The sequence below is a fragment of the Diceros bicornis genome, chromosome 16 (assembly GCF_020826845.1).
Source record: "Diceros bicornis minor isolate mBicDic1 chromosome 16, mDicBic1.mat.cur, whole genome shotgun sequence".
Classification (NCBI taxonomy): domain Eukaryota; kingdom Metazoa; phylum Chordata; class Mammalia; order Perissodactyla; family Rhinocerotidae; genus Diceros; species Diceros bicornis.
The window spans coordinates 39831603-39855491 of NC_080755.1; the positions used below are offsets into that span (position 1 = coordinate 39831603).

The window sequence follows — 23889 nt, forward strand, 5'->3', positions numbered from 1 at the left end:
AATTTAAAAACTTAATATTAAGTATTGTAATTAAAGTGTCCTGAGATTACATTACATGGAGCCAAGAGTCTCAGGAGTGGCTTTTCCACTTATCAGCTGTGTAACTTTAGCAAAATCTCAACCTAAGGCCCTGCTGGTGGCAGAGTGGTTCAAGTTATACATGCTCAGCTTTGGCAGACCCGCTCCGCTCACCTCACCAGCCATGCTGTGGAGGTGTCCCTCATACAAAATGGAGGAAAATGTACTATATAAACTTACAAAGTGATAGGTGATAAATTCTTTTAAATCTAAATAGCTGATAAACACCAAAAAAAGTATTAAGCACTCATATATACATGTGATATATCCTAGTATCTTTAGAAAAGAGTTTTCAACCTAGTTGGACCATGCATGAAATATTGAGTTTAGTTCCAAGCCCCTGTCTTGTTACTCCTTTCCCTTCCTATCTCTGAACCCATCAGTCCTCCCTGATCTCAGTCGCTCTCTTTTCCTTGCCCATGATTTCTTCCTCTTACCCTATAACTGTTCAAGCTTCCTAGATAATTTCAAGCCACCTTTCTTCTTATGCCAAGCATACATCTATTTTAATCACATTTCTTCACTCCTTTACACTTTGCAGATAGTGCTTGGCCTTAACCTTTACCAAAACTAATATCAAGGAAACTGAACAATGAATTTATCTTTTAATTTTATATCCCCAACTTTTTATTCTGAGATTTAAGAAAAATCAAAGTTGAAAGCATAATACAATGAACATCTGTATACACTCCAACTAGATTTAACAATCATTAATATTTGAACAATATTTTTATTAAGGTATAATTTACATATAGTGAAATCCTCATATCTGAAGTAAACTCAATTAGTTTTCAAAAATGCTTATCAAGATACAGAACATTTCCGTCACCCCAGAAAGTTCCCTATTGCCACTTCCCAGTCAAACTTTCCACCAGAAACAACCAATGATGTAATTTCTAATACTATAGAGAGAATTTTAAAATGAAGGAACAGGGGCCGGCCCCGTGGCTTAGCAGTTAAGTGCACGCAATCTGCTACTGGCAGCCCGGGTTTGGATCCCAGGCACACACCGACGCACTGCTTGTCCAGCCATGCTGAGGCAGCGTCCCACATACAGCAACTAGCAGGATGTGCAACTACAACATACAACTGTCTGCTGGGGCTTTGGGGAGAAAAAGAGGAACAAAAGGAGAAAGATTGGCAATAGATGTTAGCTCAGGGCCAGTCTTCCTCAGCAAAAAGAGGAGGATTGGCATGGATATTAGCTCAGGGCTGATCTTCCTCACCAAAAAATAAAGAAAGAAATTTTTTTTAAAAAGCATTTTCTTTAAAAAAATAAAAATAAATAAAAAATAAAATGAAGGAACATTCTCTACTAATTTTTAAATGTTATTATAACTTGGATGCCAAAACCAGATAAAAATTGTTAGATCAATAGGAAAAAAAAGTTTTCCTGTCTAACTTATAAGCAGATCTAACCCTAGTAATGCAAGGATGTTTTCACACTAGCACATGTGTTAAACAACTTGGTAATTTGATCCAACTCTGAGAACCACCAAAAAAATTTGGATTAGAAAATCAGAAGCAAATGCCTCATATGAGGAATTATCCAGCCAAAATCTTAGAAAGTAGTATTCCAGGCAGTTAAGCCAAACATTTGTCCTGAAGGCATTTGACAATCCAAAAGTAAAATCTATAAACTGACTATGAATTTTGCAAGATTGCTGAGCAACAGAGAAATAAATCTAGTGCCACAGAAAATAGAAAGTCTAATAAACACCCCCATGTTTAATACAAAATCTCATACGATAAAGATAAACTGGAAATAAATCAGCATTTCCACAAAATGCAATCAGGTTTTATAGTAATCAGGAAGTCTCATATCTTGAATACTGAATAAACAGGTCCTAGAGTGGCACTCCACAGGCACTGGGCAGAAACAAACAAAAATCCTCTCCACATGAAGATATCATCACTTCAAACTTCAAATTATCCTACAGATAATTTTCCAAATAAAATGACCAGCACATAGTCAAAAACCAGAAAAAGACCTCAAGAAAAGCAGGCTTACACAAATAATTAAATAAATGTTTGAGGGGCCAGCCTGGTGGCATAGTGGTTAAGTTGGACACGCTCTGCTTTGGCGTCCTGGGTTTGCAGGTTTGGATCCCAGGCACGGACCTACATCACTCATCAAGCCATGCTGTGGCAGCAACCCACATACAAAATAGAGGAAGACTGGCACAGATGTTAGCTCAGGGCCAATATTCCTCACCAAAAAGAAAAAAAAAATGTTTGAAAAAAAATAATCTAATAGAAACTCTAGAATTGAGAGGCTTAAGAACTCAATGGATAGGTTTAATGGTATATTACACACAGTTTAAGAGGGAATTAATAACCAGAACATGTTAGAAGACTATTTAGGATGAAACACAGGAAAACAAAAAGATGGGAAGTGCATAAGACAATATTAGAGACATAGATTTGAGACAGACAAGATAATGTTGAAAAGGTCCAACAAATGTTTAATTGGAGTTCTTAAAGAACAAAAAAACCAGAACGAGGCAGAAGTAATATGTGAAGAGAGAAAGTTCAAGATTTTTCACACTGATGAAAAACGCTAGGCAAAGGGTTAACAAAACTTTCCTTTTCTGCATGAGGACTTGACCTTCAGTTAACTTTCTAGCTCTGTTCACCTGGAAACATAGATATTTATGATAAAAATGACCTCTGATTAGTAAATTGCCTCTGGACCAGGAGGAACTATAAATACCTGATGGGAATGCCATACTTGGGACTTTCCTGAGTGAGTTCAATTTACCAGTAAAATACAGCTATTTTACATTTGTAGGCACCTAATGACATGGCCTCACTGCATCATACAGAACTACAGTGAGAGAGAGACAAAATCCACAAGTACAGTGAAGCATTTTACCATACCTGTCTCAGTAATTGATACAAAAGGCAAACAAAAAAATCATTAAAGATATATCGATTTTTGGAACATCATAATTAACAAATGACCCAGTAAATCTAAATAATGTGCAGAAAATGCATTATTTCAAGCACATATAGAATATTTACAAAAATTAAACATACACTGACAATAGAGACTCTCAACAATTTTTAAAATTGTGGTAAAATACACATAAAGTTTACCATCTTAACCATTTTTAAGTGTACAGTTCAGTGCCATTAAGAATAGTCACATCATTGCACAACCATCACCACCATCCATTTCCAGAACTCTTCATCTTGCAAAACTGAAACTGTACTCATTAATTGACAACTCCCCAATCTCCTCTTCCTCCAGCCCCTGGCAACCACCATTCTGCTTTCTCCATGAATTTAACTACTCTAGGTACCTTGTACAAGTGGAATTATACAATATTTGTCTTTTTGTGACTGGCTTATTTCCCTTAGCATAACGTCTTCAAAGTTCATCCATGTTGTAGCATATGACAGGACTTTCTTCCTTTTTAATGCTGAATAATATTTCATTGGATGTTATACCATATTTTGTTTATCCATTTATCTGTTCATGGACACTTAAGTTGTGTCTTTGTTTGTGCCACTAAAGCAAAATACCACAGACTGATTGGTTTAAACAACAAACATTTATTTCTCACGGTTCTAGAGACTGAGAAGTCCAAGATCAAGGTGCCAGCAGATTTGATGTCTGATGAGGTTCGCTGGTTTATCTGGTGATGTCTTCCTGGTTTGCAGATGGCCACCTTCTTGCTGTATCCTAGCATGACTGGGAGAGAGAGCTCTGGTTTCTTCATCTTCTTATAAGGGCATTATTCTTATCATGGGACCTCTACCCTCATGACCTCAGCTAAACCTAATTACCTCCCAAAGGCCTCACCTCCAAATACCATCACATTGGGGATTAGGGCTTCAACATATGGGTTTTTGGGGGACACAGACATTCAGTCCATGGCAGGTTGTTTCTGCCTTTTGGCTATTGTGAATGATGCTGCTATGAACATGGGTGTACAAATATCTCTTCAAGACTCTGCTTTCAATTCTTTTGGGTATATACCCACAGTGGAATTGCTGGATCATATGGTAATTCTATTTTTATTTTTTGAGGAACTGCCATACTGTTTTCCAAAGTGGCTGAACCATTTTACATTCCCACCAGCATGCACAAGCGTTCCAATTTCTCCACAACTTTATCAACACTAGTTATTTTCTAGTTTTTAACAGTAACCATCCCAGTAGGTGTCAGCTGGTATATTGTGGTTTTGATTTGCATTTCCCTAATGATTAGGGATGTAGAGCTTCTTTTCATGTACTTATTGGCTATTTGTATATCTTCTTTGGAGAAATGTCTGTTCAAGTCCTTTACCCATTTTTAATCAGGTTGCTTCATTTTTTTGTTGATAAGTTTCAACAAATTTTAAAGGATTGAAATCATAGAGATTATGTTCTGTGCACAATTAAGCTAGAAATCAATATTAGATATTTGATTTCCAAAAAATCACCGTATTTTTGGAAATTAAGAAATACCCTTCTAAGTAACCTATGGATCAAAGAAGAAATCACAATGAAAATTTAAAAACTATTTACCTGAATGATAAAGAAAACACTACATATCAAAATTTGTGAGTGGTACCTAAGCCATGGTTACAGGGAAATTATAACCTTAAATTTATATGTTAAAAAATAAAAAAGGCTGGCAATAAATTGACCTAAACAACTTTAAGAAACAAAAGAGGAAAATAAACCCAAGGAAAGTAAGAGGAAAGACATATTAAACATTAGAGAAGAAATTAATGAAAGGGAAAACTAACATACAATTCATACACAATGCTTGGCATTTACTAAAAAATCACTGGACATACCAGAAAACAAGATCAAATGACCAAAAACCAACATGGGATGTTTGTGAGGAGCTGCTTACAAGTCTGTTTTTCATTTGCTTCTCTGTCACAGAGATTGTCAAGAGATAGTTTTTTATCATCTCACAAGTTCTGATGAGATATAATAAACCAAAGTAATAGTATGCACCCTTGATATGATGTGATGAGAATGGCACTTTATCTCTGTGCTCTTCCTCTCAAAAACCCATAACCCCAATTTAATCATGAGAAAAACATCAGACAAATCCCTTAACTTAAGAGGCATTCTACAAACTACCTGACCAGTATTTCTTAAAATGTCAAGGTCATCAAAAACAAGACAAGTCAGAAAAATCATCACAGCCAAGAGGATCCTAAGGAGACATAACAACTAAATGTGATGAGGTATCCTGGCTGGGATTCTGGTACAGAAAGAGGACATTAGGCAAGAACTAAGGAAATCTGAATAAAGTATGAACTTTGATAATTTTTGTTGTTAGTGCCATTGAGACGGTTCCAACTCCTAGCAACCCTCTGTACAGCAGAGCAGAACCCTGCCTGGTTTGTTTGCACCATCCTCTCACCTTCCAGCACTATACCAGACAACGCTCTGCTGCTATTCATAGGTCAATTTTTTCGGAAGTGGATGGCCAGGACCACTTTCTTAGTCTATCTTCATCTGGAAGCTCTGCTGAAACCTGTCCACCATGGGTCACCTTGCTGATATTTGAAATACCGATGGCATAGCTTTCAGCATCACAGCAACACATAGCCACCACAGTATGACAACCAACACGTGGGTGGTGTGGTTCCCTGACCAGGAAATGAACCGGGGCCATGGCAGTGAGACGGCCAAATCTTAACCACTAGACTACTATGGTTAATAATAATGCATCAGTATTTGTTCATTAGTTGTGACATATATACCATATTAATACAAGATGTTAATAATAAAGGAAACTGGGGTATATGGGAACTCTGTACTATCTAAACAACTGGAATCTACAACCTAATTTATCATAAAAAACTTCAAAATTATATTTGTCAATGATAGAAAAGGAATGGCTGTTAGGTTTTTAAAATGTAATTTCAACTTTTTTTTTTTTTTGAGGAATATCAGCCCTGAGCTAACATCCATGCCAATCCTCCTCTTTTTGCTGAGGAAGACTGGCCCTGAGCTAACATCCACGCCCATCTTCCTCCACTTTATGTGGGATGCCGCCACAGCATGGCCTGACAAGCGGTGCATCGGTGGGCGCCCGGGATCCGAACCCTGGCCGCCAGCATCGGAGTGCACGCACTTAACCACTATAGCATGGGGCCTGCCCCTCAACTTTTGAATGATTGTAAAAATGTAAAATTTCTTGTCAATTATATCTACAAGAATTTGAAGACATTGTCATTAAAATGTCTTGATCAGGACATATAAACATTTCAAACATTAAATTTGCTCATGGAAGTGCTCTCAAGCTTTTCATTAAAACTTGAAATTTTTTATTTAGAAGTTTTATGTAAATTTAATATTTTATAATTTCCTCAATACTTTAGTATTCCATTTTTTTCTTACAATTAAAAGAAAAAAGTAATGAGCTTTTTCACCAAGCCCCATATAGATGTCCCTAAATCCCTTCCAGTTTATTAACATGCCACAGAAATTTTATCATTTTCTTTGTGTGCTATGACCTGAAAAAGGTTAGGAAACACTAACCTTGAGAAAATCTTATACGTGTACATGTGCACCGGGAGATATGTATAAAGATATTTATTACATCACTGTTTGTAATAGTGAAAAACTGAAAACAACTTATCTGGTCCATCAAGAAGAGAGTGGATATATGCATTGTTATGTGTTCCTGCAAAAGAATGCTACATATAGAGTAAGAAAAAAATGAATAAGCCAGAGCTACATATAAGAACATGGACAAATCCAAAAAAAAATATTAAATGAAAAAATCAAGTTCATTTAATCAATATTAAATGAAAAAAGTTACATATCCCTTATATAAATTTTTCAAAAATATAAAACAATGCTGCATATTTATGAATATATACACATACGATAGAAGCTCAAAAACATACATGTGAATGATGAATATCAAAAACAGGACAGTGGGTACCTCTGAGAAGAAGAGAATGGGATCTATGGGCTATTCTGGGCAGTTCCACTATGTAAAGTTTTTTTACTTAAAAATACAATCTGAAGCAAATATGGCAAAATGTTAAGATATGACAGAATTGGAAGGTGGATATACCAATCTATTCTCTAGATGTGTATGCTTGAAATATTTCATAATAAAACAAAACACAAAATACATCCTAAATCTGATCATTCTTCACTACTTCTCTGCTGCTGCCACCATCATCCTGGAAGACTGTAGCAGTCTCCTGTCTTACTTCCTTGCTTTCTAGCTTGTTCTACTACAACCATTCTCCATATAACATCCAGAATGATGTTTTATAAATATAAGTCTGATCTCACTATCCCTCTATTCAAAACCTTTCAATGGGTTTACATCTCTCTAAAAATAAAAATCAAACTCCTTACCACAGTCCACAGGCTCTTGTTTTATCTCCCACATTTAGCCCTTATTCTTCCTCCACTATCATTATTCATCCCCTAAAACTGTTTTATTTTCCTTCTGGAACTTCTCACTATCTCAAATTATATTAATTCATGGTGTATGGGTACAATTATTCCCCAAATCCCCAGCCCCCACTAGAATATAAGTTCCGTGAAGGCAGGGACTTTGTTCTCCACTGTATCCCCAAAGCCAAGAATATTGTTTGACTCATATTAAGTATAAAATAAATATTTTCTGGATGGATGAATAAATGAATGATTTCATTTTCATTCAAAAAGAGGAGGAATGACATTTCAGTGGTAAAAAACAAAATGATGTAATGAAATGTATGGAGGCTGAAAATTACAGGGTACTCTATCAATAATAACAACAACAATATCTAAGACTCATTAAGCGCTCATGATGTGCCAGGCATTTCCAAGCACTGGAACAATACACTTTTTGGGGTACATGTCAGCCTTGCTCTCCTTCTCATAGGCCCTGCAAACCTGTTTGTGACATAGGATCCTCCTCCGCAGCCACAGCTGATTGGATTTGGATGGAACACTGGCTGAGAAAAGCCCATCAGTTAGGTAGGGGCTAGTGATCAAATTCTTTTTCTTGAAAATTTGTGCTGAGTGACCTGCAGGCTAAAGAAGTTTGAAGATGAGTCAAGTTACTAGTAGGACGTTTTTGAGTGACGGGAACAGCTGCTGAGGTCTCTGAAGCTGCACTGGTATCTGCCCTGTCTGAACTTTGTTATTCAATGTTTCCTTGGCTTAACGATATGTCACCCTGCTGTTCTTCCAGTAAAATCCACTCCATTTTTACAACTAATATGGGTAGGTTTCTTTGTTCTGTTGATTATTCATTCTACAAACACAAAAAGCTAACAATCTCTTAATCAAGGAAACTTGACTAAGGCAGTCTTTCCCATGCATCGTTTCCTTTAATTCTTGAAACACTATGAGAGGGTATTACTGTTCCCATTTTACAGATGAGGAAATAAGGCTTGAAGAGGTCCAATACCTTTCTTAAAATCACAGAGCAGTAAGTGATGAGACAAGATTCCAGTCCCGGCCTGTGTAACTCTGAACTGCTACATGTGGCTGTAGGAATGGCAGCAGGAGGACTGTTGTGAAGATGAAGTTAGGAAGATGGGCAAACATTTTGATACCATTAGGGGAAATTAGAAAATGACAGGGGCTGGCCCCGTGGCTTAGCAGTTAAGTGCGCATGCTCCGATACTGGCGGCCTGGGTTCAGATCCCTGGCGCGCACCGACGCGCCGCTTGTCTGGCCATGCTGAGGCAGCGACCCACGTACACCAACTAGAAGGATGTGCAACTATGACATACAACTATCTACTGGGGCTTTGGGGAGAAAAGGGGGGAAAAAAAAAGGAAGAGGACTCGCAATAGATGTTAGCTCAGGGCTGGTCTTCCTCAGCGAAAAGAGGAGGATTGGCATGGATGTTAGCTCAGGGTTGATCTTCCTCACCAAAAAAAAAAAAAAAAAAAAAACCATAAAAAAAAGAAAAGCAAATTAAAAAAAAAGAAAAGAAAATGACACTGATAACAGCGATGGGGCAAAGACCAGATTTAATTCTGTATTTGGATAAGATCTAATAAACGCTCTTTATTCTTACATTTTAACAGTTGTTGGCAGACAGACTTATACCAACACAGAATGTCTGTATGATTAAAACTTTTTCTCTTCCCATTGACAGAGTTGACAGTTTTTAAAGAATGACAAGATACATTTTTTTTTAGCAGCATAAAAAATAGAGTTTTAACAATATATATTCAGAGATGACATAGTCAATTGTCATAGCGTTTGCAGTTAGGCAGGTATGGTTCTTGTCATTCTTGAAAACTCCCCCTCATTCTCACATGCCTAGAGAAGCTCTGCTGAAGACGGTTTGACACAACTGACGTCGTGAATACTGAATTCCAAGGTGTTTACTTGGAGAGCGGCTAGTGGAGAGAAAGGAATAGGACTGATGGATTAATGTACAATTTGAAGAGAGTAATCAATAAAACAAAAAGCTTTTGATTAAAGAACACTCAGAATTCACCCTATAAAACATCCTTGCTGTAAAAGAAAGTAGTGGAGTAAATCGTTTGCTCCAACTGAAGCTGGATTGTGTTTTCAGTATTTTAGAAACCAATATGCCTTGAGAAACAAGTGGTAAATTTGAGCTCTATTTCATATGCATCAAATGATACAACTTGGAAGCATCATTAATGTGCACACCAGACACAATTTTGTTGCTTTGGTAATTATCTAAACAATGTTCTGAAAATCAAGCATAAGAAATTTTAGTGTGTCTTATAAAACGAGGGGAAAATAAAATTTTCTCAGAAAAATGGGAGTTTTTCTTTTCTCTGTAGATATTAATAGTTTAAGTAGGCAATAAATTGACATATTAAAAAATTTGGTTCTGGGAGCACGGAACCTACCCTTTGCTCACTGGAGCCGCTGCTGCACTGGGGAAAGGAAGATGGGAGGGGCCTCTTCCCGCTGAGACGTCTACTGGTGTGCCAATTAAAAGTCCTACACGAGGCTGGGGGCCGAGGCGCGAACGTGAGAAAAACTCCGGCGAGGTGTATAGTGAGAGGCTCACGAGGAGGCCAGTAGGAACTGCCAGATATCCAACGTCACGGTCCCCTACGGAGACGCTGAGTGGCACAGCTGGAGCAGGTGTACCTCGGTGGCAGCGAGATCCACTTTCTGATCTTGCCTGACATGCTGAAAAACGCACCCATGTTAAAGAGCGTGAAAAAGACAAAACAAGGCTCAGGGGCCGGCTGGGGAAAAGCTGCTATTCCGAAGGTCCAAGTGGCCCCAAGAGGAAGAGGACGTGCAAACATCTGGGACACGGAAACATCTTCCAGGAGCAAAGATAAAATTTATCTGTTAAACAGAACTTTGCCTTTCGTTTTTCTTTTGGGTTACCTGGGCTGGGGATGGGGGAAGTGCATGCTTGTTTACATGCCCTAGAGGTTTTTTTTGACATCTGTCTAGATCAAGGGAAATGTTAAACTAAATAAATATGGTGGCTTTTTTTCTTTTCGTTTTGAGAAAAAAAAAAAAATAGTGCTAATCTAGGGACAATTTTATCCCCCAGGGGACATTTGGCATTTGGCAATGTCTGGAGATATTTTTGGTTGTCACAATTTTGGGGGTGCTACTAATATCTAGCTGATAGAGGTCAAGGATGCTGCTAAACATCTTCAATGCACAGGTCAGTTCCCCACAACAAAGATTATCTAGCCCAAACGTCAATAGTGCTGTGTTTGAGACACCCTGCTCTAGCCCAACAAATCTAGGTAGCAGGGAATTCAGTGAGAAAAATCGAGTTCCTTCCTTAAAGCAAAAAACTCATGATTTTGCCTTTTCTTTTTGTTTCTAAAGCAGCGGCTTTGATTTTAATTAGTGGTGTCTAATTTTAAGACAGGGTGAGATGAGAATGGGGAGGGACGTACACGTCAAGATGAGAGGTTTGGATGCTCTGGGACACCACACAGGATTTTGTAAGTAGTAATGTGATAAGATCTCTATTCTAGAAAACTAACTCTAGGAGTAACTCAGTGGTCAGGTGATCTCCAAAGACCTCATTTGAGAGTCTCCCCTCTCAGTCCTCATAGTCCCTGGCCCATTATTTCTCATCTAGACTACTTCCATAGCCTCCTTTCTGACCTCCCAGCTCCTGGTAGTCACCCTTTCAAAGTCACCTTAATTTCTGAAGAATATTTTCACTGGATATAGAATTCTAAGTTGACAGTATTATTTTTTTTCTTTCAGCACTTTAAAGATGTATTTCTATAATCATCTGGACTCTTAGGTCGTTTCCATGTCTTGGCTATTGTAAACAATGCTGCAATGAACTTGGGGGCACAGATATCTCTTCAAGCTACTGATTTCATTTCCTTCGGATATATATCCAGAAGTGGAATTGCTGGGTCATATGGTAGTTCTATTTTTAATTTTTTTGAGGAACCTCCATACTGTTTTTCCATAGTGGCTGCACCAATTTACATTCCCACCAACAGTGCGCAAGAGTTCCCTTTTCTCCACATCCTCCCCAGCATTTGTTACCTCTTGTCTTTTTAATAATAGTCATTCTAACAGGTGTGAGGTGATATCTTATTGTGGTTTTGATTTGCATTTCCCTGATGATTAGTGATGTTGAACACCTTTTCCTGTACTTGTTGGCCATTTGTATGTCTTCTTTGGAAAAATGTCTATTCAAGTCCTCTGCACATTTTTTATTCAGATTGTTTGTTCTTTTGCTATTGAGTTGTATGAGTTCCTTACATTTTTTGGGTACTAACCCCTTATCAGAAAGATAGTTTCAAATATTTTCTTCCATTCCATAGACGGCCTTTTCATTTTGTTGATCATTTCATTTGTTGTGCAGAAGCTTTTCAGTTTGAGGTAGTTCCACTTACTGATTGTTGCTTTTGTTGCTTGTTCTTTTGGTGCCAAAAAAATCATTGCCAAGACCAATGTTAAAGAGCTTTTTTCCTGTTTTCTCCTAGGTGTTTTATGGTTTCAGGTTTTATGTTTAAGTTCATTTCAAGCTAATTTCAAGTTTATTTTTTTGAGTGGTGTAAGACACGAGTCCAATTTCATTCTTTTGCATGTGAATATTCAGTTTTCCCAACACCATTTATTGAAGAAACTATCTTTTCCCCATTGAGTACTCTTTTTCCCTTGTCAAATATTAGTTAACCAAAAATGTATTTCTTAACATGGGTCTTGGTTAGAAAAGTTTGAGAGCCAGCGGTCATGTGAAGGAGATTCTTTAGAAAAAAATTATATTAACTTTGGAAAAAAGGCAAAACAGAGTCCTTTCAATGTCATACTGGAGCAATGTTTAAGAGGCCCAACTGCTATCCAAAAGAACTTTCTGTGATGATGGAAATGTTCTATGCACGTGCTGCCCAATATATTAGCTACTAGCTACATGTTACAACTGAATACTTGAAATGTGGCTAGTGTGACTGAGAGACTGAATTTTTAACTTTATTTAATTTTAATTAGTTAAAATTTATATGTAAATGGCCCAAACTAGAGGAATGTATCTATGTCCCTTAGAAAAGAAAATTTCAAAGGTTATGGTTTTGCTGCCCTGTAGAACACTAACCAGTTTTGTATCTAACCTAGCAGTCTTATTCTAACATTATTTTCTTAAAATTCCTATAAATACCCAGTTCCTCAAAATGCTCTTTAAACCAGCTTTAGTATTTTACTGTCTCCCTCAGTGAGTTAGGTAAAATCTTTGACACATGTCCGTTCATATCAAAAAGAGTCATGTTTTTAACTTTTTGATAATAATATCAACAAAACAGCATAATAAGTGCAGCATGAAAGGTATGTAGTGGAATCAGGAACTAATTTTCTCTCCACCTAAGCTCTACCTGGGGTAAGTGTGGAGACTGGAAAAACTCCATTGATTTGTCCTAGAAGGTGATATCTGAGTTGAGTTTCACTACTCAAAACAGGCTTTTATTAGACAAATGAAGTGAGAGTAATCTTCCAAGTAAAAGGAACTGCTCTTGAGTGGTTCACAAGCGTTGTAAGCAGTTCATGTATGCCAGTGTGTGTGCGTGTGTGGGGTGGCGGGGGGGGGGGGGAGGGTGCCTGAGTCAGGGTGGAAATGACAGGTGGAACTGGACAGGGAAGGTGGCAGCATGGTATGGTGGAAAGGAACACTGACTTCAGTCAGGAGACCTAGGTTTGCCTCCTAACTCTCTCGTTGGATAACTTAGAATTGGTTAATTTGGCTCTTTGAGCCTGGTTCCACAATTGTAAAATGGGTGTTAGGATGGGGTGCTAGGATTAAATTAGATAACCACATAAACCACATAGTACATTGTCTGGTGCTATAGATGTTTAATAAATTATACCTATTATTACTAATGAGAGAGTGGTCAACAATTTCAAGTGGCTAAATTTAAATAAGATAAATAGTGTAAAATAATCTATAATTGGATTTCCTAATTGGGAAGTTATTGGCGACTCTGGCAAGAACAGCTGCAAAGGAGTAGAGGCAGAATGTGTTGAGAAATGAATGGGAGGTGAGGAAGTGAAGAAGAGGATAGCCAGTCCTTTCAGAAAGCTTGAAGTGAATGGGAGAGAGGTGATTCAATTCAGCAATTATAAAATGAGAGCTTTTTCTTAGATTGAGGAGACTTGAATATTTTTGTATCCTGAGGGGAAGGAATGAATGAAGAAGGCCAAAGATAATGAATAGGGGATGGTTTAGAATAGGATTCACAGCAGGAGACAGAAGGGAAAGACATTGAAGACACAGAGTAGTTAACACATGAAGAAAATGGAATGCAGGAAAATGTAAAGTCCATTTTTTTCCCACTTCTAATGAGAGTAGGTCTGATGTGGAGGGAATTGCAGGAGAAGGGAAAGTTTAATAGACAGCTTGTATCCCAGAAAGCTTCTGACAGCTAAAGTCCACAGCAGATTCTTCCAGTCTAAATGGACCACGTATAGACAATTTCAAAGTAAAAAGCAGGAAGGGAACTTCCAAACCTGTACCTTAATAGGAAGGCAGGGGGCCTAGAGAAGATGAGATGTTCAAGTATAGTCTTGGGAACATAAGCATTGGGTCACAAGGGCCTGAACAACTGCTGAAATATACCAATACTATGGTACATAAACTTGGGTTAACTTGCATTTTAGAGACAGAATTAAGAAAATCACAACTGCAAGCCCCGCCCCAAAACCTGCCAATCATCCCTTCTCGGTCTATTGATGGATCAGTGCCATGCAAACGCTCTGGATTAAACATGGTTGTTTTAACATTGATTGGCATGATAAAGAATGTATCTGTGCCCAGTGATTGGCTGACCTGTCTAGGCTCTGGCCAATCCCGAAAGGGGCGGGCTGGTTAAGCGTCAGATTTCCCCCAGCCGTCTTCCTTGGATGTACTGGACAGCCGAATCACTGGCTCTTTTTCTCCCGTCTCTCCGGCCCTGCACAGTGTCTGATGGAGCTTTCTTACCAGACTCTCAAATTCACGCATCAGGCGCGGGAAGCGGTAAGGAAAACATATACAAAAAAAAAGAACTGTACGTACCAGGAACTCCTCTCCCCTGTTGCTGCTGGCCAATTCGTGTGTCCCCGGTTGCTATGGCGACAGAGTCCTTGGGCCGAGTGGCGCAAGCGCAGTGGGTAAAGTCCGGTGGTTGGGCTTGAGGCTGTGATGTGGCCTGGATAGGTCTGTGACAGAGGCGGGTTTGGGAGTGACTGTGGGTTTGATGACAGGGACGGCAGGATCGGTTTGTGACTGAGGAAATGGGTTATTGAGGAGAAGATATTATTAGGCAGGCTGTCTTGATGAGTGAGCGGGTTTGGGGAGTGTTTAAAATGAAGACTGTTGAAAGGCAGGACAGCTCTGACCTGGGAGTTGAGGTTCTGGTCCTGATTCGCCACCACCAAGGCCGAGAGACTTTAGAAATTTAATTCCGTCTCAGGCTTCAGTTCCCCCTTTTGAAAGTAAGGTAATTGGACTATAATCCTGTTCACACGAAGATTACATGAACTTTACAATACATATAGTGGTTCCCTGCTGTCGGTATCATCTGCTCACTGGCCAGCAATAATTTCCGCAACAACGAACAAGAATTGAGGACATACTCTATGTCAGGCACTGGAGAAATAAAAATAATGCTTGGGGAAGGATAAATAAAATTCGAGTTAAAAAATACTGATATCTGGGCCCCACCTTCAGAGATTTTTATTTACTGGTCGATATTTTTTAAAAGCTCAACAGGTGATTATAATGTGTAGCCAAAGTTATGAACCACTGATCTAGTGTCTCCCACCTTTAAAGAAACTAATAATACAAAAAAATAACCCTCTGTTTGGCCTCACATCCCTCTCTAACAACCTCTCTCTATTTCTCTCCAACTTCTAGAAAGGGTTGGCTACACTTGCTGTTGCTACTTCCTCACCTCTGGATTGTCATTAACCCATACCAATCAGAACCTGAACTACCTTTATCAGAATCTTTAGAGTTAGTTTTTAATAAAGCAGATTCCTGGACCTCACCAAGACTTATTGAATCAGAAACACTCTGGGACGAGGTCTTGAAAGTTGTATTGTAAACATGCACTCCAGGTTTGAAAACCACTACCCTAAGTGGTCTCATACATTTTCATGACTTCCATTGCTATCTATATGCCAACAGCTCCCCCAAACTGACTCTGGACGGGACTTCTTTGCTGAGCCCCAAACCCATGTGGTGTCCTAGAAGATGGGATACAGCCAGGCCAATGAATCAAGTGGTTACTTGACAAGTCTGGTGGGGTATCTCAAGTATCTGCATCTTAATTTATTCAATACCTAACTTTTAACTTTCCTTTCTGAAACCAGTACCTTCTCCAGTCTTCCTCCATCTGGGAATGTGAAACCACCATCCATTCAGTTACTCAAATGAGAATTCTGGGAGTCATCCTTAGCTCTTTCTTCTTCCTAGTCCCTGCCCTCTGTCCTCCACATAAATAAGACATCAGCAAATCTTATGGATTCTACTTATTTAGTGGGTCTTTAATCATCCATATCTCAACAGCCATGATCCTGATCCAAGCCACCATAATCTCTTACCTGAACCACTTCAATAGCCTCTTAACTATTCCCTTTGTTGGTTTTTTGCCCCTCTCTAGTCCATTCTTCATCCAATGATCAGTGATCTTAAAATTGTCTCACTCCCGGGCTGGGATCCTTTTGTTGGCTTTCCATTACACTTGGGATAAAATCCCCAAACCTTGATATGACCTACAGAGCACTGCAGTGATGTGGCCCAACTTCTGCATCCAGCCTCTTCCTTTCTACTCCCCCCTTTGTCTCCCACTGCTCTAGGCACATCTCTCTGATCTGACATGTCTCTGAACTCCATATACTCTGTACCATACAAGTTAGTATTTAATCGTGATTAATTTATATTATTATTTGTTTCCTGCATATAACATAGCCTCTCAAACAGAATTCGTGTAACTTGAAGGCAGAGATGCAGTTTTATTTTTTGTTTTATTCTCTAGATGGCACTGTGAGCAATATTTAGGTATGCTCATCAATGGCTTGATCTTTTGGGGTGTAAGTGCTAGGAATTGTGCTGATTCCTAGGGGTCTGGAGAAGGAAATAAGGCAGAGGTGGGTGCAGTGATCCAGTGAATGGATGTAAAGAGGATTGTGTGTCCACAAGGAATTTTGATCATCTGCATCATCTACTGTATTAGAATTTCCAGAATACTTCCTTTTTATTTGGTTCATTTTTATTGTTGTTTCATATTATTTATACATTTTTTCAATTTTATTTTTATTTTTAACAAAGTAATGTCAGCACATAGTTTAAAAATTTTAATAGTTATACAAAATTTTTTAAAAAGTCTCCTGCTTCACCTCACTCTGCCATCAAGTACTGCCCCCCAGAAACAACCACTTTCACTTCTTTTAGCACTTCTTCAAAATAACAAGTTTATACTTCTCAATTTTGATTTTTCGTTCTCAGATGTAATCTATTCACTTTTATGGAAAATGAGCATTTGGCTTTCTTCTGCCTATCTCACTCCTTCCCCTTCTTCTACCACCCGCTCATACTTCCGTTCCTCCATTCCCCCAAGGTACTTCTATCACAATTTTTGGTTAAATAAATATTCAGTATTTATATAAATCTGACCATGTAAATATTATTCACAGCTGAGCCATATGGTACACTATAGTTATATTTTATTTCTTATTTAACTTTGGGGACAGGACTCAGTCATTTCTTAACTAATGCCTTATTCTTTGGCTTAGTTTTCTATATATTTGATACCACTTCTTTCCTAAACTTTCTGACAGAACTCTAGAACTCCTCTCTATATGGTGAAGCTCACCAGGAAATTTCTCGGTTCCACTTTTTTTGCCTTAGAGACATCTTTTCTGGACCTCCTGCACCCTCCTGCTCTGTGGACTGGTTGCCCTCTGGGCTTGCTATGTAGCTTTCTTCCTGGGAAGTCCCTTCTTCCTCTCTTCCCTGTGTCAGAAACCCTGTTTCCTGGATCCCATGTCTTTCTCCTTCTTGACCTATATCCCTGTTTTAGTGAAACACATCAACCAATAGCTACCTGAAAAAAGGTACACGGAAGGTAAAGTTTTTGAAACAAGGTATATATGGAACTCTCTCTTCTCTCAACTTGTTGATGTTTTGGCTGGAATTAATATTGTAGGTTGGAATTGATTTCATCTCAATTGAGAAGGCATTGCTCCATTATCTTTTAGCTTCCAATGTGACTGTGACAAGGCTGATGCTATTCTTTCCCTTTTTCTCTGAAAGCTTTTAGCAAATCTTCTCTTTAACATCCGGGTTCTGAATTTTCATGGCGATGTTGCTTGTTGAGAATTCTTTTTCATTTAACTGCTGGTATGCAGTTATGAGCCATTTAGATCAGGAATTTCATGCCCTCAATTCTGTAAAATACTCTTGCATTATTTCTTTAGATAATTTTCTCTCTTTTTTTTTTCTGTATGGTTTCTTTTTTTTTTTTTTCTAGAAGTCCTGTTCACTGGATATTTGACTTAGAAATGGAGCCTCTAATTGTATTGTTTTGTTTTTCTATTTTATTTTACATCGCTTAATCTTCTCATTTTTCTTATCCAGAGATCTCCTCAATATTTTAACCCATTTTATTGAATTTTTAATTTCTGCCATCATATTTTTATTTCCAGGTGCTTTCTTATTATCTCAATGTTCCTTTTTCCCAGCATCCTGTTCTTGCAAAATGCTATAGCTCCTTTTATCTCCCTGAGGAGGTTTTTTGTTTGTTTGCTTTTAGTTTGTTTTTTTTTTTTAATTTTTTTGTCTTCTTTTGTGCCTAGCATTATGTTTGTTTCCTCTCAAGATCCTTTTTGCTTTTTTCCCTCAGACTGTATCTTTCATATGGGAGGTTTTCCTCAAAAGTCTGGTGAACCTTGGCTTGGGTGAGACACTTGAAAGCTAATTAGAATCTGTGTGTTTTAGAAGAGGCTGTGTAATAAAGATGGGTTTCTCTGTAGGATGATCAGGTAGCCAGGGGCATTTTCTTTGGGGCATCCCCAAATGTCAGCGTCTGTAGGTCTTTGCTCTGAGGTCTTCAATTTCTTCAAGGAGAAATCCTCTGTACCCTCCTACAGGGAATGAAGGCAAAATAAGCATGGTTGCCACCATTGTTGGATTTGAACAGGGAAAGACAGTTATGTGTGGGGTAGGGGGCTTCTCCTCACTGTTCAGTGTGTAGATTCTACTTAATTACTCTTTCCTTAATTACTTAATTGAGTACTTAATTACTCTTTCCTTCAGCAAGGCCTGGTGTCCTCAAGTCCAAAGATTCTCTGGTTCTGAGAGTGAATGTCCAGCCTTCTGCCAGGGTTGGGGAGGGATTGTCACCTGACTGGGGTGGAGGAGGGAATCTTCTATACTGTGTTCTGCCTGCTCCTTGCTTTTTACTTCTGCCCTTAGAGGTGCGTGGTGACTCCAGAAGTACCTGATAACTCAGTTCCTGTAACTTTCCTAGGGCTCTGTCATACATATCTGCTTCTTGCTGACTACTTTCTTTATAGGTGTTGTTGGTTTTCTTTGATTTTGGTTGTCTTTGCTTTTGGCCTTCTTTGCTTTCCTAAGTCAATGGACATTTATTCATTTGCTTTCCATTTGTCAATTTTATTGTCATATCTTTCCATTGTCACCTTCTCCTCCAGAGTCTTTGTCTTTGATGGATCATAGTGTTTTTATTCCTTTACTATCATTTTAATGTGGTTTCGAGAGGGAGCAGAGATAAATGGTCTCAAGAACACTTTTTATTTTATAGATATTTATTGAGTGCCTACTGAGTACAAAGAATCATACTAGTTGCTTTTGAAGGGAGTGGTTTCAGAGAAGTGACTATAAAAAAATCAACTAATATATGTTTCTTGTCTAAAAGATAACTTTATTTTTTTGTTTGTTTCTAGTTAGGCATTTGTCATACATATGTCTGTGTTCAAATTTAGTTTTAAATATGGTTATTCCTTTGGCTACAATAGGAGCTGGTGGCTGAGCATAAGAATGGTAGTTAGACACTTTTGAATTCATATGCTAGTTTTTATTTAACACTGAGGTAAATATGCATTGATTTATCAACTCATACTATAAACACTTACTTAGTGCCTACTCTGTATACAACATGGTACTAGTGTTTTGAGATATCCATAAATTGGGGCATTGACTGCTGATTATCCTTGGAAAATGCCTCTTCTCTTGGTTTTCATGATACTACAGTCTCCTAGTGTTCTACTTTCATTCTTGGCCTTCTAGATGAGCTTCTCTTTCTCTGCTCCTTAAATTCTTGCTCTTTAGGATCTGAATATTCCTTTCTTGATCAGCCTGCTTCCCAAACTTGATAAAGTGCCCTTCCTTGATGCAATGAGTAGATATCACTACACCACATTTATCCCGGGAAATTATAATTGAATTTTTCCTTGTTGGTTCCTTTCCCCCACCCCAGTAGACTAAAAGCTCCTTGAGGGCAAGGACTCTGGCAAGTTTCTTTCCTGACTGGTAAACTGGTCATGCTTTTGTAGCACATCTCAGTCTTTAATGTGTATACGAAACAGCTGGGATGTTTTGAAAATTCAGATTCTGATCCAGTAGTTCTGGGGTGGGGTGTGTATCATAAGCTCCTGGGCAATACTAATGCTGCTGGTAATCTTTGGGTGAGAAAGATCTGGGAATGGAGAATTTTCTCCTATTCCATTTTAAATTTAGTATTTAATTAAAATAAGACTATATCCAATCTATAAACCTCTGCCACTTTTTTTTTTTCAATTTGAATGTAAGATCCTCTAAAATGTGCTAAGGGCAAGGAAGCTCTGAGGAGCAATTGCTTCAGTATTTTTAATTTGACCACACAGGTAAAAATAAAGAAACAAGCAGTAATTGGTATCAATGCACAAGAATGGTTTTTGGAAAGCTGTAATTGATCCATGCATTCATGTGTACACACAAAATTATCCTGAAACGACGTTACTTTTATTTATTCTCATGTGTCATTATACATACTTTTCAAAAGTTGTGACTTTGCCTATGTGAGAATTTCATATTAAAACATTAAAATATTTGCTGTAAGTGTTAGCTAATTAATGAGTGGTTGACTAGATTTTTAAATGAATGTTGTTAACTGCGTTAGCTTTTATTAATTGCATGGGCCCCTAAAAAAACAGAGTAATTGAAAATTTAATTACATCAATGTTTTTCTTCAAAGAACTAAGGCTTATTAAACTTTAAATGTTCAAACATTTAAGCATCTATTGAAATACCAATAGCTATAAACAATGTGCAGTTCTAAATACTAATTAAACAAACTCTAAATCACCGCGCGCAAAGCTAAGCTGAATTTTAAGTAACTCATGTTTTAAGTGCTCTGGTCCGCTCTTACATAAGGAAGATTAACCACTTCACTACTGACCACTGCTGCGGCCTTGTGGGTATCTTTTAAAATGCTGTGGCTGCTGTTGAACCACGTTCTTCCTGTACCTGGACCAAGAAAGGGAACTGATCAGACAAGCTGGAACACTTTGCTAATGTCACATTGCTACTCTTGGGGCCTTGTTCTTTTTTTTTTTCTTTTTTTTTCTTTTTTGAGGAAGATCAGCCCTGAGCTAACATCCGTGCCAATCCTCCTCTTTTTGTTGAGGAAGACTAGCCTTGAGCTAACATCTATTGCTAATCCTCCTCCTTTTTTCTTCCCCCTTTTTCTCCCCAAAGCCCCAGTAGATAGTTGTATGTCATAGTTGCACATCCTTCTAGTTGCTGTATGTGGGACGCTGCTTCAGCATGGCCAGACAAGAGATGTGACTGCGCGCCTGGGATCCAAACTAGTGCCTCCAGTAGCGGAGCGCACACACTTAACTGCTAAGCCATGGGGCCGGCCACTCTTTCTTTTTTCTTAACCACTAACTGAGAATATAAGACTATATAGATATGAATTTGTGTACTTGATGTTTTGTGTTAAAAATATCCTTTCTTTCTTTTGATGATGCTTGTTAGGTTTTATTTTTAAATACAAAAATTGTATATCTCACCATGTAGATAAATTTTGTAAACATTAAAAAAAATTGGTATAGCCTTCTGCTTTCAAATGTGATAGAATAACTAGTACCAGACTAGCCTGCAGTCCAGAAAACTGGACTAAGTATATGAATAACCTGTTTGCAGACATTGGACAATGTGATCATGAGAGAAGGCCTTCTGCCTGGAAGCTGTAACTGGGTTCTGGCACACGAGGGAGTCTCTAAGCAAGGCGCAGCAGTTTTGCTGAGATGAGACAGAGAGTAGAGTTTGGGAAGACTCAGGTGGTTATAATTGGGAGGAAAAGACCAGAGAGGAGGAAGCTATGAAAACAAATTGCTCTATTATTCTGAGTTTTTGGCTGAATACCAAGCTGTGCCTACACAGAGTAAAAATGTATGAAGCTGAAGAAAGACCAGTTCCCAGGGAACTAGAAGGTGAACAACTACTGGTGCTCACATAACATTGAGAGACATTTGAATCCCAGACAACCTGAGTGGAGAAATCTTGTGGAACAGCAGAGCATTTAGTAGAGCTTTCAGGAAGGCTATGCATTGAGAGTAAGCTAAACTAGTCCTAGAATAGAGGCTACTTTTGACACCTTTCCTAACAAAGCTTAAAATTAGCCCTGATACGATCAGACCTACCTGCTAATATCTAAACTATCTGCCGAAATAAAATTCAACACACTTAAAAGAAGACAATAAAATCCAGACATTCACAAAGACTGACATCCAATAAAAAATTACTAGCAGTTGTAGGAAACAGGAAAATGTGACAAAACTAGGACAAAAATGAGTCAACAGAAATAGATCCAGAAATAGCAGAGAAGACACAATTAGCAGGCAAGGACTTTAAAAATAGGTATTATAAATATGTGTAAGGATTTAAGGAAAATATGATTATAAAGAGGAGAAAAACAGAAAATGTCAGAAGAATAAAATGGAACATATAGAGTTGAAAAATACTGTATTTTAACTGGAAAAATTCACTGGATAGGCATAACAAGTAGATTCGACACCGCAGAAGAAAAGACTAGTGAATTGAAGCAATCACACTCGCAACTATCTAAAGTGAAGCACACAGAAAAAGTTTGAAGGAAAAAATGAACAAAGCTCGGTGACCTGAAGGACAATATCAAGTGGTGGAATATATGTACAATCCATGTCCGGAGTGGAGATGGAGAGGAGGAAAAATACGAAGAGATAATGGCCCCAATTTTTCCCTTAGATCCAAGAAACTCAAGAACTTCCAAGAAGGTACATACTTGTTGGCTGTGACAAAGCAAGCTGCTGTGTCATGAGCTGCCCTCTGGAGAGAGCCAGGTGACAAGGAACTGAAGGAAGCCAGCAAGAAACTGAGCCCCACAGTCCTACAGCTCATGAAGAACTGAATTCTGCCAACAACCAAAGGGGGAGAAACAACATTTTTGGGTGATAGAAATAGTCTAAAGCTTGATTGGAGTGTTGATTATATGTGTGCATATGTTTGTCAAAACTCATGGAACAGTACACTTAAAATGTATGCGTTTTATTGTATGTAAATGATACCTTAACAAACTTGAATTCAAAAATGGTATAAAAATTTAAACAGTATTTAACAGAAAGATATACAATGAAAAGTAAACACCTTCTTCCCTACTCTCCACCCCTTGCCCACTTCCAGTGTCTCACCCTATACGAAACTATCATCCGGGTTTCTTGTATATCTGCTTAGAAATATATTTACATGTCATAACTGCATATATATTTATATAATTTTTCATTTCACAGAAGAGATCATTTTCTCCATTCTGTATTTCCCCTCTCACTTTATTACATATCTTGAAAGTCTTTCCATACACTTTTTTTTTTTTTTGTGAGGAAGATCAGCCCTGAGCTAACATCCATGCTAATCCTCCTCTTTTTGCTGAGGAAGACCGGCTCTGAGCCAACATCTATTGCCAATCTTCCTCCTTTTTCTTTTTCCCCCCAAAGCCCCAGTAGATAGTTGTATGTCATAGCTGCACCTCCTTCTAGTTGCTGTATGTGGGACGCTGCCTCAGCGTGGCCAGACAAGTGGTGCGTCAGTGCCCACCAGGGATCCGAACCCAGGCTGCCAGTAGTGGAGTGCACAGGCTTAACCGCTAAGCCACGGGGCCGGCCCTTTCCATACACTTTTATTCAACAAATATTTATGGAGTGCCTGAGTCAGGTAAGTAAGTACTGGAGATATAGTGGTGAAAAAGACACTGCTTCCTCCTTGTTGGTGATTACATTCAAGTAGGGAAGACAGCTAACAAGTAAACATATGAACCCAAGGAGTGGAATTGCTGCAACATAGAATAGCCATAAGTCAACTTTAGTAGTTAATGCCAAACAATTTCCTACAGTGGA

General features: G+C 38.3%; 1 protein-coding gene across 4 annotated transcripts in view; it reads left to right on the forward strand.

Annotated features, from left to right (window-relative positions):
- The first annotated feature begins 14409 nt into the window (after positions 1-14409).
- KATNAL2 (katanin catalytic subunit A1 like 2) overlaps positions 14410-23889 on the forward strand; it is a 77956-nt gene continuing 68476 nt past the window's right edge. For all 4 annotated transcript variants that reach the window (XM_058557057.1, XM_058557058.1, XM_058557059.1 and 1 more), the window contains exon 1: positions 14410-14488. In XM_058557057.1, the coding sequence (XP_058413040.1) occupies positions 14438-14488 (51 nt within the window). In that variant the 5' untranslated portion in view covers positions 14410-14437. The remainder of the gene's footprint in view (positions 14489-23889) is intronic.